This window comes from Diceros bicornis, chromosome 21, assembly GCF_020826845.1.
Source record: "Diceros bicornis minor isolate mBicDic1 chromosome 21, mDicBic1.mat.cur, whole genome shotgun sequence".
NCBI lineage: Eukaryota > Metazoa > Chordata > Mammalia > Perissodactyla > Rhinocerotidae > Diceros > Diceros bicornis.
The window spans coordinates 55134370-55149962 of record NC_080760.1 but is presented as its reverse complement, the minus strand read 5'-3'; the positions used below and the strand labels follow the sequence as shown (position 1 = coordinate 55149962).

The following is a 15593-nucleotide window of genomic DNA, read 5'->3' as shown; positions in this document are numbered from 1 at the left end:
AGGCCATATCTGGACCCTCCTCCTCACCTGCTCCTTCTCCTTTCCTCTCGGCCCCCCAGTTTGTGCCCCAGCCCCAGACGCATTCCGGGAGGGCGTGGCATCTTTCTGGGGTGCAGTGAGGACAGTGGCGACAATGACCACTGTCTGCAGGGAGGGCCGAGCCCCCAGGCCGGGGAGGTGGGGGGTGGGCATCAGGCCTAGAGACAGAGGTTGGAGCCGGCAGAGAGACAGAGAGGGAGCCAGGGAGCGCCAGGCGGGCACGTGGCCGGCAGGTGGCGCCCCGGCCTTGGAGGCCCGTGGTCGGTCTGGACCGAGGCGGAGGGGGAGCAGAGGGCAGGTGGTGTGGGTCTGGGAGAGTGGGCTGCAGTGGGGAGAGCCCTGGAGCCCACCCCTGCCTCCACCCAAGACCTGAGGGTCTCAGAGCCCCCTCACCTCCTGGCACCTCTGGGAGGACACCTGTCCACAGGGCTGTCATGGGCCGCGGATGAGACGGGGGACAGGCTTCCTCCCAGAGCCAGTGGGCAGCGCTGAGCCCCGGGATGGCTGGCCCCGCTCACTCTGGGGCCTGACCCAGCCTGGGCCTGCCGCCGCTGGCGCCCGCCTTCTCTTAGAGGCCCGTCCTCCTATGAGCCGGCCCCCCCACCCGCCCCGGGCCTGGGAGGAGCGAGTGTGCATTTAGAAGAATCCAGGAGGTGGGATAAGTGCAGACCTGGGTGGGGGCATCCATTATGGTCTGAGCTGTGCACCCAACTCCTCTGCGACCTCGGGCAATGTCTGACCCAAGTGTCCCTGCAGCCCAGTCTCCACAGGCCCACTCGGAGCTCAGCTGGGGAGAGGGAGGAAGGGACATCCCTTCTCTGTCCAGGGATGGCAGGAGAAGCCCAGCGGTCTGGGCAGGTGCCAACCCTGCTCTGGCCTTCCTGACCACCCACCATCCAGGCTCCACAGTCTACACTGGCTTGTGGGGAACAGACAGGTGTCCCCAAACCAGGAGGAGGCACGGTGCCAGTGCGCAGCAGCGCAGGCAGATGTCAGAGAAGCCATCTCCCCACCTCTGAGCTCCCCAGCGCCCCCTGCACCGTGGCCCCCACCCTAGAGGTCGCTTCCAGAGGTCGCTGCCACCCTCCAGCCCCCTGGTCAGGCAGGCACCTGCCCCAGACATGGATCTTAGGACCAAGAATGAAAAAGAGGGCATGTGGGTCGGGAACGAGACCTGCCACTCAGGTGTCCTGCTGGTGCAGGCCCAGCCTGAGGCTGTCACCCACTCTGAGCCTCCGAGGGGCGACCCCTCCATCAGCTGAAGATGCCTAGGCTCAGAGGGTGTCCGGAGCAGGCCGGCCCCAGACCTTGACAGAGGCAGCGGACAGTAGGACCAGGACAGGCCTTGGGGCCAGGAGTCTTGGCCATTCGCTCATCGGTCGAGTTCCTCGGGCACAACCCCTCCCTCTCTGCCCCTCAGGTTCTTCATCTGTAAAATGGGTGACAATGGTCACCCTCCCAGTTCTTCCAAGGTCCAGGGAGAGGCTGGGATGCAATGGGGCCCCCTTCTCCCACGTGACCTCTTTCCAGAGAGACCACAGAACAGTGGAGCCCCACCCCTGGGGCCGGGATGGGGACCCTGGCAGGTGGGACTGGCTGCATAACTGGGCAGGGGTCCATGGCAAAATGGAAACACAAGCCCTTCGTCCAGAGTTAGGAGAATGGCACCACTGCAAGGCCAGACCTCAGTGGCCGGGGAGAGCTGACGGTACCTGGGGGACAGGTGCCCGTGCAGGCAGCCTGTTGTGGCTGGGGGAAGCTGAGCTGAGATTGGGGGACCAAGAGGCTTCGGTCAGGCAGACACTGGGCCTCTGAGGGGTAAGGGTCATCATGGCTCTCCCTGGCCCCTGAGAGGCCAGCAGCAGACAGGGAAGTGACCACATCCACGAAGCAGGGGGTGTGGGGGTGCCTGGGGCAGCTGTGGTGCCTGCAGCTGGACAGGGCGGCGGGCTGGCGGCCGAGGGGTATCTCGGTCCGGAGCCAGGGAGAGAGGCCTCAGCTGGGCCAGGTGGCCTGTGGGTGTGGACGAGATGGCCCGGACTGGGAGGCAGCTGGGAAGGGCAGGGGGCCCAGGCCCCAGTCCCCAGCGAGGGGAGGGAGTGGCCAGCAGAGGGAATGGAGGAGGGACCCCCGTTCTCTGGCCGAGCTGGCCACTACCATTTCCGGGGGGGCATGGTGCCAGGCAGGGGTCCCTCCAGGGCAGCCCTCACGGGGCGGGCATGGCGCAGAGCCTGCCTGCGTGGGGAAGCTCCTCGCCGCGTCACACCAAGCTATTCTCAGCTGCTCTCCTTTTATGGCTCCGGAAGTGAGCGGTGGAAGCTGGCAGGCTGCGGTGCTGGGGACAGATCTAAATGGAGACGCAGAGAACAGCAGGGAAGCGCGGCCACCACCCCCTCCCTGGCACGGGCCTACCTGAACCCCCAGCTCCGGGGCGTCCAGCCAGGGCCAGCTGGCAGTGAAACCCTCCTCCTGGCTGAGAGGCCAGCCATGCTTGGGGTTCCTGCTGCACAATCTGGGGCTCCATGGGTGTCCAGGGAGGCGGCGGGGGCCGGCACACGGCCTGGCTGGGGGCCCAGTGGGGCAGAGAGGAGGGGGCGGCCACCCAGCCTCAGCCACCCAGGTGGGCTCCCCGCTGCTCCTGGTGAGTCCTCCTCAGGCTCCTCCCACACCTGACTGCCAGGGCCGCCAGCTGAGTGGGACCCTGGCTCTCCCCTCATCCCTGACCCGCTAAACGGCCCTTAAACTGGCCCTGCTCCCACCGCGGCGCGGCTCTCCAGGGGATGCTGGAGCAGCTGGTCACCTGCCTGCCCCTGGGGTCCCGCCATCCGCCCTCCAGGCCACAGACCCAGGTTGGAGACCGGTGGCCTCACTGAGGCAAGGAGGGCCCTGCGAACCCACCCCCTCTCCAGGCTCCTCCCCTTCTGGCTCTGCTCCAGACGGACAGAATCCAGTCTGCCTCCCCTGCCCCCCGGCCCTGCCGGGCCCCCTGCACCAGCTCACCCCTGCTCATCCTCCCACTGGCCCCCCCCATCAGAGACCCCCGGGCGGCTGGCCCCAACACACTCGGGGTGTCGGGGCATCTCAGACCAGACAGTCTCCTCAGGGCAGCAACCAGGGGCATCCTGTCCACTCCACGTGCCCAGAGCAAGCCCAGGGCCTGGCACAGTCGGTGAGCAAGAACACGCCTTGGCTGGCCAGATCAGGAAGGCACCCATGCACACACACACTCACACCCATGCACACTCACACACTCACAAACACTCATAAACTGGCACACGCACAGGAAGATGACATGCTCAGGGGCTCTGAAGGGGGCACGTACAAGGGAGGACAAGGCTCACACTCAGCTAAGGCTGCACTGGAAGCCAGGAAGCCTTCCTGGAGGCGGTGACACTGAGCTCAGATTTAGGCAACATGTAAAGCTGTGCTAAATTTTTATGCTTAGGTTTTAAAACAGGGCAGGCCTTTGTCAGTGAAACAGGGGTGGTGGGCAGTGGGCAGACTGGGCATTCCTGGTGGAGGAAATGACGTGGTCACAGGCCCAGCCCGCTCCTCCTCACCATCCACTGCTACAGGCCCCCAAGCCAAGAAGAACCAGTCTGCCCATCGTGTGATGGCGACAGCGGGGCCAGAGCGGTTAAGTGATTTGCAGGAGGTCACACAGCGCCTTGAGGAGAAGCGGGTTGAGAAGGCAGGTGTCCAATTCCATCTAGTGCTCTGTGGACACTCAGACCCAGCCAGAGGCACCTGCCAAGCCAAGGGGACATTTTAGATCCAGACGCCGTGTGGGTGATCACCCAGCAAGTGGTGTCTGTGGAGTGCCCTCAGCCCCAGTTCCCTGTCCAGTTTCCGCCCCGCACACCTGCCTCCTGGTGTGGGGACCCTGCCGTCCTCAACCCGTGATGCCACAATGGCCTCCTTCCTCCCCTTGTCACGGCTTACATCAGAGGGGACCCACCTGAATCCTCGGAAGCTGTAGGCTGCTCCTCGAAGAGCCTGAGCCTCCGAGCAGAGGCACAACCTGCTGGTGCCTGCATCGGGAAGGGTGGCGGCCCAGCTGGCAGCACGCCTAGGGCCACACGAGCCTGGCATCCTCCCAGGCCCAAGTGGGGGCTGCGGGGATGCCCCTGCCATCTGTCTCTCCCTGCACCCACCTTGCTCAGTGCCTGCCAGGTCGGGCTCCGGGACTGTTTTCTGATGGAATGACTGACTCGCCTACAGCTGAGCAGGGCAGAGGCAGCTGCGTCCACGTTGCAGACGGGGAAGCTAGGGTGGGAAGAGGCCGGGGCTGAGGGGGCTCCCCACAGTCACACAGGACGTGAGCCGCGTTCAGGGAGCAGATAGGCCTTTCCCCAGACCCCCACCATCCCGCCCCGGCTCTGGCCTCCTCGCCGTGGGGCTTGGACAAGCCTCTGGGCCTCAGTTTCCCCTTCTAGAATGGCTGGGGGTGGTGGTAAGGAACGAATGTCCCTTGAGGACGGGCTCTCCACCCCCCGGGGCCTGTGGGTCCTGGGGCTCGGCCTCTTGGCCCAGAGGGGATGCCTGTGGGGTACAAGGAGCAGCTGGCTCTGGCACCGCCGCCCCAGGATCATGGGAAAAATACAAAACTTTCCTTGGAGACTGGACCAGGAGGCGCTGAGGCAGGAGGCAGGAAGGAGGGAGGAGGGAGAGGGTCTGGCATGTGGGGGCCCAGAAGGAACAGGCTGCCTGTTCCGGGGACAGGGACAGGACGCAGCACACACCCTGCCAAACCGCGAGAAGAGGAAGCTCGGAAGGAGGGAGGGGGAGGATCCACAAGAAAATGTTCCCGCAGCTCCCCTGCTCGCAGCCCTCGCCGCCGGCCCAGCGCCCTGCCTCCCAGGGGCCCCCAAGGCCCGGACTCAGCCCCCTGCTGTGGGCCACCTCTGGTCTCAGGTCCCTCCACCATCAGCGTGTGCCCTGCAATGACGGGTCTCCTGAGACCCCTGCCCGGTTCTGCCCTGGCCTCCTGGGGATCTCAGAGGCTGCTCTGGCTGCAGCAGGTGCATTGGGCAGGTGTCACCTGCCGGCTCAGCAGCCTGAGGTGGGTCCCCGCACCTCTCAGAGCTTCTGTGAGAACGGGCTGAGGATGTCTCCTTCAGAAATGCAATGTCGGGGACCGCGCCCTGGCCTCCCTTTCCTGGTGTCTCTCTCTCTGCCCCGCTGGTTTCCCCACGTCACCCTTCTTTCCTCCTTGGCTGAGTCTCAGTTCTAACCCGCTGCGTCCCCACGAGCCGCCCTCAGAGGAAGGATGGCCGCAGTGGTGGGGGCAGGGCCAGTGGCAGGGCCCAGGTGTGCTCCCAGCTGCCTGAAGAGATTCCAGGCCCTCCTGCCAGCTGCCCCCCAGTGCCTCTGCTCACCCGTCCCGGCCCCAGTGCTGCCTCGGGAGGCAGGAGGCAGACAAGCAAGGAAGCAGCAAAACTGAGGCCTTCCTGAGGAGCCGCAGGCGGGGCCCCTATCCCGTCCCACCTCCCAGGTCCCAGAAGTGACACTCTGGCAGGAGGCTTGCTGCAGGACGAGTCAGGGGAGCACTCTGGCCTGGACCAGGTAGGGCAAGAGAACCCGCCCTCAGCCTCACTGGACACCGGCCCTGGCACGGTCTCCCCATTTTACAGATGGAAAGTTGAGGCTCAGGTGAGCAACTGCCAAACGTCCCCCAACCAGGAAGGGATGGAGAAGGGCCCATCCCACCACCTGTCCTGAATGCCCGCTCTGCGCCAGGCCCTGCTCCAGGCTCCCGTGACTCAGCTGTGAGCACGTGGACACGCGCCCTCACCCCGGAGTCGCACCCGGCTTCAAACGCCCTGCCCTGCGAGAAGGAAGAGGCAACAGGAGGGAGGCCTGGAGTCCAGACAGAAGGGGGAAGCCCCTTCCCAGGAGCCTGGGCCAGGTGGGGGGCTGTAGCAGCTGGGGCCAAGGTCAGCAGCTCCTGCAGCCCTGGGGCACCGGGCCGTGGTGGGCGGGAGGCTCTCCCCCAGGAAATGCTGGTCAAGGAGATGAGCCTGCAGCGGGCTCCTGTGGGCACGGGGGGCCCGGTCCTTCCTCCCAGCTCCACCGGGTATGGGGGTGATGGAATGAGGTCACGTGACCCGGGACAGCCCCACAGGGTGGCTGCACAGGCAGTGGGGGGGGGGCACCTGGACCGCAGGCCAAGGCCAGGCAGGAAGGCCCAGATGAAAGTGAGAGGCACACCACACGCCCACTCCGCAGCCCAGCTTTTCCTCCAGGAGGACGGCGCCACAACGCGGGCGCAGCAGGGGCCCTGGAGCAGGTGGCCATGATCAGCTGGAGCCTGCACGCGCGCGCGTGTGTGTGCGCGCACTTGCGTGTGCTCTTTGCCTTCTGAAGGAGCCGGTGTTCGCTCCTAGAGCGTTAAGTGGTGCTAACTGCCAACACCCGGGAGACTAGCCGGGAGGCAGCCCCGTGCACACACTTTAAGTCTGCAAAGCTGCAAGACTGGTATGAATCTGCAGGGCTGTGGCCCTGGCTGTGCTGGGGAGGCAAGTGACCCCACCCAGCCCCCAGATCATACTCTGGGCTGAGGGAGGCTCGGGGCACAGGCGTCCTGTCCTGCCTTGCTGAGGAGTCCCCCCCGCACATCTGGGGGCCCAGGCTGGTGGGGGTGGGAAGCCGGCACTCGGGGTCTCCAGAGGCAGCTGTGAGCCCTGTGGGGCAGGACTTGGTCACAGAGCAGCTATAGGAAGGCAGCTGCTGGAGGGAGGGAGCTGTCTGGGGGCAGTCCACAGAGAGGTCGGAGAGGCTCTGTTTGGGGTGGGGTGGAGTGGGGGTGGGGCTCCCTGAGGCTTTGGAGTTGGGAGGGAGACCCCATCTTGAAATAGGCATCTTAGCTTCATCTGATCAGCACCTGGAGTTTTCTAGGGGCAGAAGATCAGAACCCCAGGGGGCTTGAACTGGGCCGGGGGCTGCCTGGATCCTTGTGCTGGGCAGGCCTCCATGTGGTCACCCTGGCCTGCCCTCCCTCCCCTGCAGAGCCCCCTCCTTCTAAGGCAGACGAGGCCTGAGAAGCTGTCAGGCCCAAGGCGCAGCAGACGGGCTTGGCTCTGTGGGGGTGTCCCCAGGCCCTCCCTCCCTCCCTCCCTGCAGAGGCCCAGCTCCCCCTCCACCTGCTCCTCCCCAACATGCAGCCTCGAGCTGCTCTGGGTGAGGCTGGGGGCTGCAGGCCAGTACTCTGAGCCTTCACCCCTGCCTGTGGGGGAAGGGGGGCACAGAGGAGTGGGGCGGTGGGGGGCCAGCAGTGGGGAGCTGGCCGGCCTCTTTTCCCGGAGGCGGAAGAATGGAGCCCAAGGCTCCAGTGCGGGGGTTTGCTGAGGGCTTCTGGGGCGATAATTGGGCAGCGATTAAGTGTTCTGAGCAGCGCTGTCGCCTGTCACCTGTCACTGCGGCCCTGTGAGCACAGCCTCTGTGCAGGTCCTGCCTGGCTCCACACGCCCGCTCCCCGCATCCCCCCTTCCGCTGGACTCTGCTCTCTCACCCCCATGTGGGGCTCACTGGCTGTGGGAGGGGGGCGCCAAGCGTCTGGGTCAAGCCCGGCCCTGCCCACTGGGTTGCCTCAAGATCCCCTCACCCGCCCGGCTCCCCCCACAAAGGTGACGCATTACCCCCACCTTCTAATCTCCTGCCTCTGCTCCCCACTCCCCACGGCTCCTCTTGGCCTGGTCCACCCCTCCCCCACCCTCTAGGCCCTGGCTGGGCTCCCCCCTCCTCCAGGAAGCTCTGCCAGACCGCTGCTGCCTTGGGTGGGGTGGGGTGGGGGCTGGAGACCACTGTGGGCCTGAGGCCGAGAGAGCCATGCCCTGGCCTGGGCCACCTAGCTGGTCAGGGGACCTGGGCCTGAGCACCGCCCTCAGGGGACACATGGACTCTGTAAACGGTGTGGGGGGTGGCCCCTGGTCACTCAAGTACTGGCTTTTGCACTCCCACTACACATGCATGCAAGCACACACACACACGTGTGTGAGTGTGGCCCCTGCCCAGCTCATGGGACGCCTTCCCTGACGAGGGCCCTCAGACCCAGGCCTGAGCTCACCCTGCAGGTGGGCCTGGGCTCACAGCCACAGGCAGGCCCGCGGTGACCGGCCACACTCACTGCCCGCACACACATCTTACACACAGGCGCACACAGGCCTGCAGCCTTCTCCTGCTCCACTCCGGGGACGCCTAGGCTGGTAGCTCCGGGATTCCTATTCTCGCAGCTTCTCTGCCTGGCTCCCCCTCCCTGCTCCGGGCTGCCCTCCACCTCCCTTCTCTGCCCACCCACTCGCCTTTAATTAGAAATGCCAGGAGAGCCGTTTTTGGGGACTTTTTGCCAGAAAGACATTCCCCCCACCCTGACCATGGGTGGAAGCTCAGAGGGGGAAAGGAGGAGGCAGACTGCCTCTGAGGGGGGCTCCCAGGAGACCAAGGGGAAGAGGCCTGGGGGGGGCAAGGAGTGGGGATTCCAGAGAGTGTGGGCACCAGAGTGCCCTGGAGTGTGTGAACAAGACAGAGTGGAATTGTGGGGCTGGGGGGCATGGGCATGGATGGGGGGATGAGTGTGTGTCTGGGGATGAGTGTGCACGTGGGGGAATGAGTGTGTGCGTGGGGGGGTGAGTGTGCGTGGGGGGGATGAGTGTGCATGTGGGGGGGATGAGTGTGTATTTGGGGGATGGATGTGGGGGGATGAGTGTGCCTGTGGGGGATGGATGTGGGGGGAGGCAGAAGTGGGGGGCTGTGAGTGTGCAGTGTGCGTGTGGTTGACAGAAGGAGAGGGGAATGGGCAGCAGGGGCTGAGATGTCTGCATGCCATTGGTTGTGTGTCTGTGCCTCTGGCTGCGGGCAGTGGCATGTGTCACCTGTGCCCAGGTAACACCAGAGGACCTGGGACCCATACCCCTCTGTCATGAGGTAGCCCAGGAAGGACGTCTCTCCCCCACCACTGTTGCCAGGGAGGCAGAAGGGGCCTCCCTCCCGAGGGAATTTCAGCTTCCGGAGCCCCGCTCCTTATATGGTGGTTTGCTTTTCTCTGCCTCTCCTGATTGCAGCAGCTGCCAGCACCCGTCCTTCCTCCTCCCTCCTCCCCCCTCCCCTCTCCCTCTTCCTCTCTCGCTCTTCCATCCTCTTAGCAGTCTCGGAGCTTCTGACCAGGTTCCCTCTGTGGCCTGGGGGGCTCAGGGCCCAGCACCTTGCAGTGGGCGGCAGGACCCCTCCATCTCCTCCAGACACTCCACCCCTGGAAGCAGCTTCCAGATTTCCCTGTAGGCACTAAATGGAGAAGTCTTGGGCCTCACCAAAGACCTGGAGTGGGGGCACGGGCAGTCCTGTCCAGCCATTGCCACACAGATGGGACATACACATTCTCACCAACGCCAGGGGCCTGGCAGAGCAAGGCCCGGCTGCGTGTCCCTCATACACAGCTCAGAGGACCAGCTCAGAGGACCAGCCCAGGGCCTGGACTCAGGGGTCCCCGGGGCAGGGGTAGGCAGGAGGTAGAGGACACATCCAGGAACTCACACCTGACACTTGGGAGTGTGTGTGTGTGCGTGTGTGCACCCATGCACCCGTGTGTCTGTGCACACAAAGACTTCTTGAAGCCTACACCTCAGGGAAGGAGGGTCTGAATGACAGGGTCCTTGTCAGGGCTCATCCGTGGCTGAACATCCCGCAAAGCCAGACTGCGCAGGGTCAGGATGGGGGGCAATGGGGATCCAGGAGAGCAGAGTCCATTCTCCCCCCTCCCCAGTGAGGAGAGACAGGTGAGAGGAGGAAGCCGACCCTGAGACCCTGGGGAGGGGCTTCCTCCTTACCCTTGGGTGGGGGCCCCTCCAGGCACACACCAGAGCCCCTGTGCCAAGCGCTGGCGTGGGGGGTGCTCGCTTGACCCCAGCACTGTTCCTCCGGTCCCGCAGACTGAATGAGGTTGGGCAGGGGGCGGTGCGAGCGAGCGCATGAGTCACCCCAGGCCAGCCGTGTGTGCAGGGGTGGGTCCTCCCTCTGCTCAGGGAGCGCGAGTGGGCGCGGGAGGCGGGGCCCGCAGGGTGGGGGCGGGCAGGGAGCCTGCGCCGGGGCCAATGGGAGCCGGGGCTCGGCGAGGGGTCCGCCCACGGACCGCGCTGGCAGCATAAAGAGCCGGGCGGCCGCCGCAGGGCGCAGAGTTCCGGCGCAGCTCTTCGTGGAGTGTTGCTGTCGCCGCACCGGGGCCGAGCCGGGACGGAGCCGGACTGAGCGCGCTCCGCGGGACCCAGCGCTGCAGGCACCTCCGCAGAGCAGGCTGCCAGCAGCCCGTCGTCAGTCCCAAGAGGACTTTGCAGCCCTCTGCCTTCCGCCTGTCCGAGCGGCGTGGCCACCTGCGCGCAGATGGAGCTGGACCAAATGAAGAGTGGCGGCCTCCACGCCTACCCCGGGCCGCGGGGCGGGCCGGTGGCCAAGCCCAACGTGATCCTGCAGATCGGTAAGTGCCGGACGGAGATGCTGGAGCATGTGCGGAGGACCCACCGGCACCTGCTGGCCGAGGTGTCCAAGCAGGTGGAGCGCGAGCTGAAGGGGCTGCACAGGTCGGTGGGCAAGCTGGAGAGCAACCTGGACGGCTACGTGCCCACTAGCGACTCGCAGCGCTGGAAGAAGTCCATCAAGGCGTGCCTCTGCCGCTGCCAGGAGACCATCGCCAACCTGGAGCGCTGGGTCAAGCGCGAGATGCACGTGTGGCGGGAGATCTTCTACCGGCTGGAGAGGTGGGCGGACCGCCTGGAGGCTATGGGCACCAAGTACCAGGTGGGCAGCGAGCCAGCCCGCCACACGGCCTCCGTGGGCGTGGGGGGTCCTGAGAGCTATGGCCAGGACGCTGATGGCTACGACTACACGGTCAGCCCCTACGCCATCACCCCGCCGCCCGCCACTGGCGAGCTGCCTGGGCAGGAGCCCGTGGAGGCCCAGCAGTACCCACCCTGGGGGACCGGTGAGGACGGGCAGCTGAGCCCCGGCGTGGACACTCAGATCTTCGAGGACCCGAGGGAGTTCCTCAGCCACCTGGAGGAGTACCTGCGACAGGTGGGCGGCTCCGAGGAGTACTGGCTGTCACAGATTCAGAACCACATGAACGGGCCGGCCAAGAAGTGGTGGGAGTTCAAGCAGGGCTCGGTGAAGAACTGGGTGGAGTTCAAGAAGGAGTTCCTGCAGTACAGCGAGGGCACACTGTCCCGCGAGGCCATCCAGCGCGAGCTTGACCTGCCGCAGAAGCAGGGGGAGCCGCTAGACCAGTTCCTGTGGCGCAAGCGGGACCTGTACCAGACACTCTACGTGGACGCCGACGAGGAGGAGATCATCCAGTACGTGGTGGGCACCCTGCAGCCCAAGCTCAAGCGCTTCCTGCGCCACCCGCTGCCCAAGACTCTGGAGCAGCTCATCCAGAGGGGCATGGAGGTGCAGGACGGCCTGGAGCAGGCGGCCGAGCCAGCCGGCCCCCGCCTGCCCGCCGAGGACGAGGGCGAGGCCGAGACCCTGACGCCGGCCCTCACCAGTGAATCTGTAGCCAGTGACCGGACCCAGCCGGAATAGAGGGCGGCCCGGGCCCCCGCCTGCCCACCACACCCGCCTGTGGCCTTACCATCCAGGACTCACGGGCGGGAACGACTGCTGCAGGGGGGAGCCCTCATCCTCATCCAGCCGGGCCCCCGCCTCAGCCTCCCAGCCTGACTCGCACAGACACACGCCATCCAGATGTGGGCAGTGCCCCCCAAACAGCAAAGGAGCCCTTCTCCCCTGCAGGGCCCTTGTCCCAGTGCCCTCCCTCCGTCTGTCTTCCCCGGCCCTGGGTCTGCCTGGGCCGGTGACCCCTCCTCCGCCCTCTCAGGCCATGGCAGGACACCTCAGCCTCCTTACTCAGCTCCGCACCCGGGCTTTCTGGGCACTCAGAAACCAGATGTCCAGATGGCACGGACCAGCGGGCACCAGCCTCAAGGGACACCCCAGAACAGAAGCTAAAGCAGAACCAGGGCCACAGGAACCTCGGCCTCGGGGATGCCGCCCTCTCCTGGCTGTCACCGTGCAGCCAGCTGGCACCCTTGCCGCCGCACAGGGCAGCTGGCCAGCCTCGGGCAGTGTGGCTCCCTCCTCCTGGAGGGGAGCTGAAGCCGAAAACACGGCAATGACAGCAGCAGCAGCAGCAGCAGCAGCAGCAGCAGCAGCAGCAGCAACCTGACTGAACCTCTGGTGCCTCCTGGCCCCTCAGGTGAGCCCCCGCCACATGGCACCACTGCCAGGGGGCGCCGTAGAGCCGAGAGGGCCAGGGCCAACTCCGTTTTCTCGTGAGCCCAGCCAGGCTCAGAGGCATCCCCAGCAAGTTAGCGCAGGGATGGGGGGGCGTTGTGGAGAGGCAGGAGGAGCAGAGACCCCAGGGATCGGGGGAGGGGCTGGGGTGGGAGCAGGGCTGGGGGAGGCTGCGGAGCCAGCTCTCACACGGACGCTGGTTTTCTCTCTCGCCCCAGCACCAGTGATTCACGCCAGCCTGGAGAAGGCTCGAGCTCGGCTCGATGACTCACCCATGGCAGGCGCAAGGTCCCACAGGGCCTGAGTCCTCAAGCCCGGCTGAGGCAGCAGCCGGCGCCCTCAGAGCCAGGAGAATGACAACAGGTAACAGAGCCGCATCCCTGCTACCCGAGACCCCACTCCTCCGCTGTCCTCCCCAGGCCCCCAGGTCCCAGGCCCCTTCCCCAGTTCTCTGGGCAAGCTGAGAGGCAGCCCACTGGGATCTTGGGGCCTCCCCCTGGGAGAGCCCCGTTATGTCCCCCACCCTTCCCGTGGAGACCCCCAGTCTCCTGCCCTGTCCCTGATGGCCCCGTGTCTTCCTTTCTTTCAGGTCTCAAGGCTGCCGCAGAGCGTTTGCTGCTGTGCCTGGCACCGCCCCTCCCCTCTCCTCCTGCAGGCTGCTGCGCCGGAGAAGTACAAGGCCGGTGAGGGAGGGGGTGCAGAGAGAAGGGGGCCCGACAGAGCTGATGGTGAAGACGGGCCAGCGTGAGGGCCAGGGCCTGCCACTGTGCCTGCCCCGCTGGCCACCAGCCTGTCCGCCCCAGTGGCCACTGTGGCTGGAGCCGGGGTCGGCTGCCCCGGCCCTGTCTTGCTCCAGCCCAAGAACCCCTGCCCGCTACGTGGCCATCCTCTGCTGCCAGAGCTTTCTGCGAGCCTGGGGCTGAGGCCACAGCCCCTGCCCCTGCCCGGAGGCCCCAAGCCCAGCCCCAGGAGATCTGGAAGCCTTTGCTCCTGGGGCTCACATGGGCCCTCTGCCAGCCCTGCTGTCGCCCAGGCCCGGACCCCCACCTCTCCCAGCACCAACACGCCGGTGCTGGCCAGCCGCTCGTGTCTGTGGCCCGAGCAGGCCCTGGTTGGGGGTTCCTCTTCTGCCAGTCCACTATAGATTCAGGGGACCAAAGTCTGCAGGTGACCCTGCCAGCCCTCCTATCCTGCGCTCCTGCCAGCCCCCCCAGATTTTATTTTTGCACATAAGCCATAACCCATGCTCACAGGCTGGCACAGGCTGCAGGGAGGCCCTGGGGTCCTCAACTGGACCCCACTGGTGTGGCCAGTCCCCCCACCTCCACCGAGCAAGCCTTGAACACCAGGCCAGGCTGTGTACACCCCCGCCACCTTATCTGAAGACAGACTTTTTGTAATATTTTGTTAATAAAACACTGAAACTTGGAGCGTGCGTGCTGCTGCTTCTCTGCCGACTTGGACTGGCTGGGGTGGAGATGCAGAGGGAGGCAGCCTAGGGTGAGGGCCTGGAACCCCCATGAGGGCAGCCTGTGGGGTCCCTGGGGACCTGGGAGAGCACAACCCCATCACCCTACAGGGCAGTTGGTCAGTGATCTGAATCCTCAGGCTAGAAGGGCCTTAGGGGGTCACCTAACAGAAGCCAGCCCCTGCAGCCCCCCAGCCTGAGGCAGCCAGCAGAGAGTGACTCAGAGGAGCCCTTGTCACGCTGAGCTGAGGGCTGTCCCCCTGTAAGCCCTCCCACCACTGCCTGCAGGTGTGCGGGGTCGGGGGTCCTGGGAGCTCTTCTGCGATGCGGCTCAGCCCACAGAGATGCCTGCAGGCCCAGGGGGACTTCTCAGGCTCTGGAGCCCCAGGGGCCCAGGCAAGGCCAGATCCCCGTTGGGAGGGGACCCTGGCAAGTCCTGGCTGCGGGATCATTAACGTGGTCTCTCTGATCCTCAGTTTCCTCATCTGCAAACGGGCAAACCATCCACGGTAAGGGGCTCAAGAACTTTGAAATGAGGGCCATCCGATGCCCCATGGGTGTTCTCCCCTGCCTCAGCAGGGGACTCCAGGTCCCCAACGGGGAGGGAGAGATGGCCTGGAGGGGCTCGGACTCCTGTACCAGCCAGTGTTCACTGAGAAGCAGGACATGTGAGAGATGGACAGCCCAACTCGCTCCAAGAAGTTGGCTCACCAGCTGAGGGGCTGGCGGGGCAGTCCGAGCCCACAGGGTGGGCGGGAGCTTTTGGGCCAGGCGGAGCTGCCGCCTGCAGGTGGGCCTTCCTCCCAGGGTCGGCTCCGCCCTGCACTTAAGGCCTTTCAACTGGTTGACCCAGGCCCCCCAGATTCTCTCGGACGATCTTCCCTACTTAGAGTCAGCTGATTATGAGCTCAACCACACCTACGGAGACCTTCTGGGCGACGCCGAGGTCAGGGCTGGATTGAATGCCTGGGGACAGCGCCCTAGCCAGGCTGACATATGTAACTGAGCATCACAACCGCCCAGCCATCTGCAGGTGCTTGTCACCGGCCCAGCGCAGGTCCTGCCCCTCAGAAGGCGCTGCTCTGCTCGGCCAAGCCATCTCCTTAGGCCCGCCCTGCTGAGAACCACCACTGGGACACGGAGAGACCTGGGGCGGCAGGAAAGGAGCAAGGGGGCAGAGGGCCACCTGCCACCAGGAAATGTGGTCACCTTCCACGCAAGAGGGCAGGGCCCTGGGGGTGGCTTCATGAGGAAAGGGCTGCCTCCCCCCTAGTCTTCACTTTTATTGCTTTAATTAACGAAAGTACTGACAAGAATGGGGAGAGGAAATCGACAGGAACAGGAGACTGGGGCACCATGGTGATGTCTGAGAGGCAGTAATTTCTCCCGGAGATATCCTACTGCTGACATCAAAAGCCGGAAGCAGTGGATGCTTTTTCCTTTTAACAAAAACTTACTCCCGGTAGTCGGATGATTGTGGAACAGGCTGTCTGAACTTCTCAGCAATCTGAGATGCAGTGCTGTGTCTTTGTGTCCCAAGAAAAGAGGCCGCAGGGCAGCACAAGGTGGCGTGGCCTGCGGTGCAGGGGCCAGGACTCTCTGGCAGGTGTCATGAATCCCACAGCCCAAGCCCCAGGGTGCTCCCGATACGGGCGTCTCTCCACCCCTCCCCAACCTGCTCATCCAGATGTCACAGGCCAGCCAGTCTCATCTCCTCACTAGCAGGTGGGGAAACTGAGGCACAGAGAGGGGCTGGGCTGGCCTCACACTGGGGAGCAGGGCTGGGACTGGGGGCGGAGGCCACCAG

At 65.2% G+C, this 15593-nt stretch overlaps 1 protein-coding gene across 1 annotated transcript; it reads left to right on the top strand.

Annotated features, from left to right (window-relative positions):
* Positions 1-10247: 10247 nt before the first annotated feature.
* On the top strand, positions 10248-13748 carry ARC (activity regulated cytoskeleton associated protein). The gene is made up of 3 exons (XM_058564458.1): positions 10248-12280; positions 12537-12681; positions 12908-13748. Exon 1 carries the CDS (start codon positions 10411-10413, stop codon positions 11605-11607), a length of 1197 nt encoding a protein of 398 aa, XP_058420441.1. The 5' UTR covers positions 10248-10410; the 3' UTR covers positions 11608-12280; positions 12537-12681; positions 12908-13748.
* The last annotated feature ends 1845 nt before the right edge of the window (positions 13749-15593 follow it).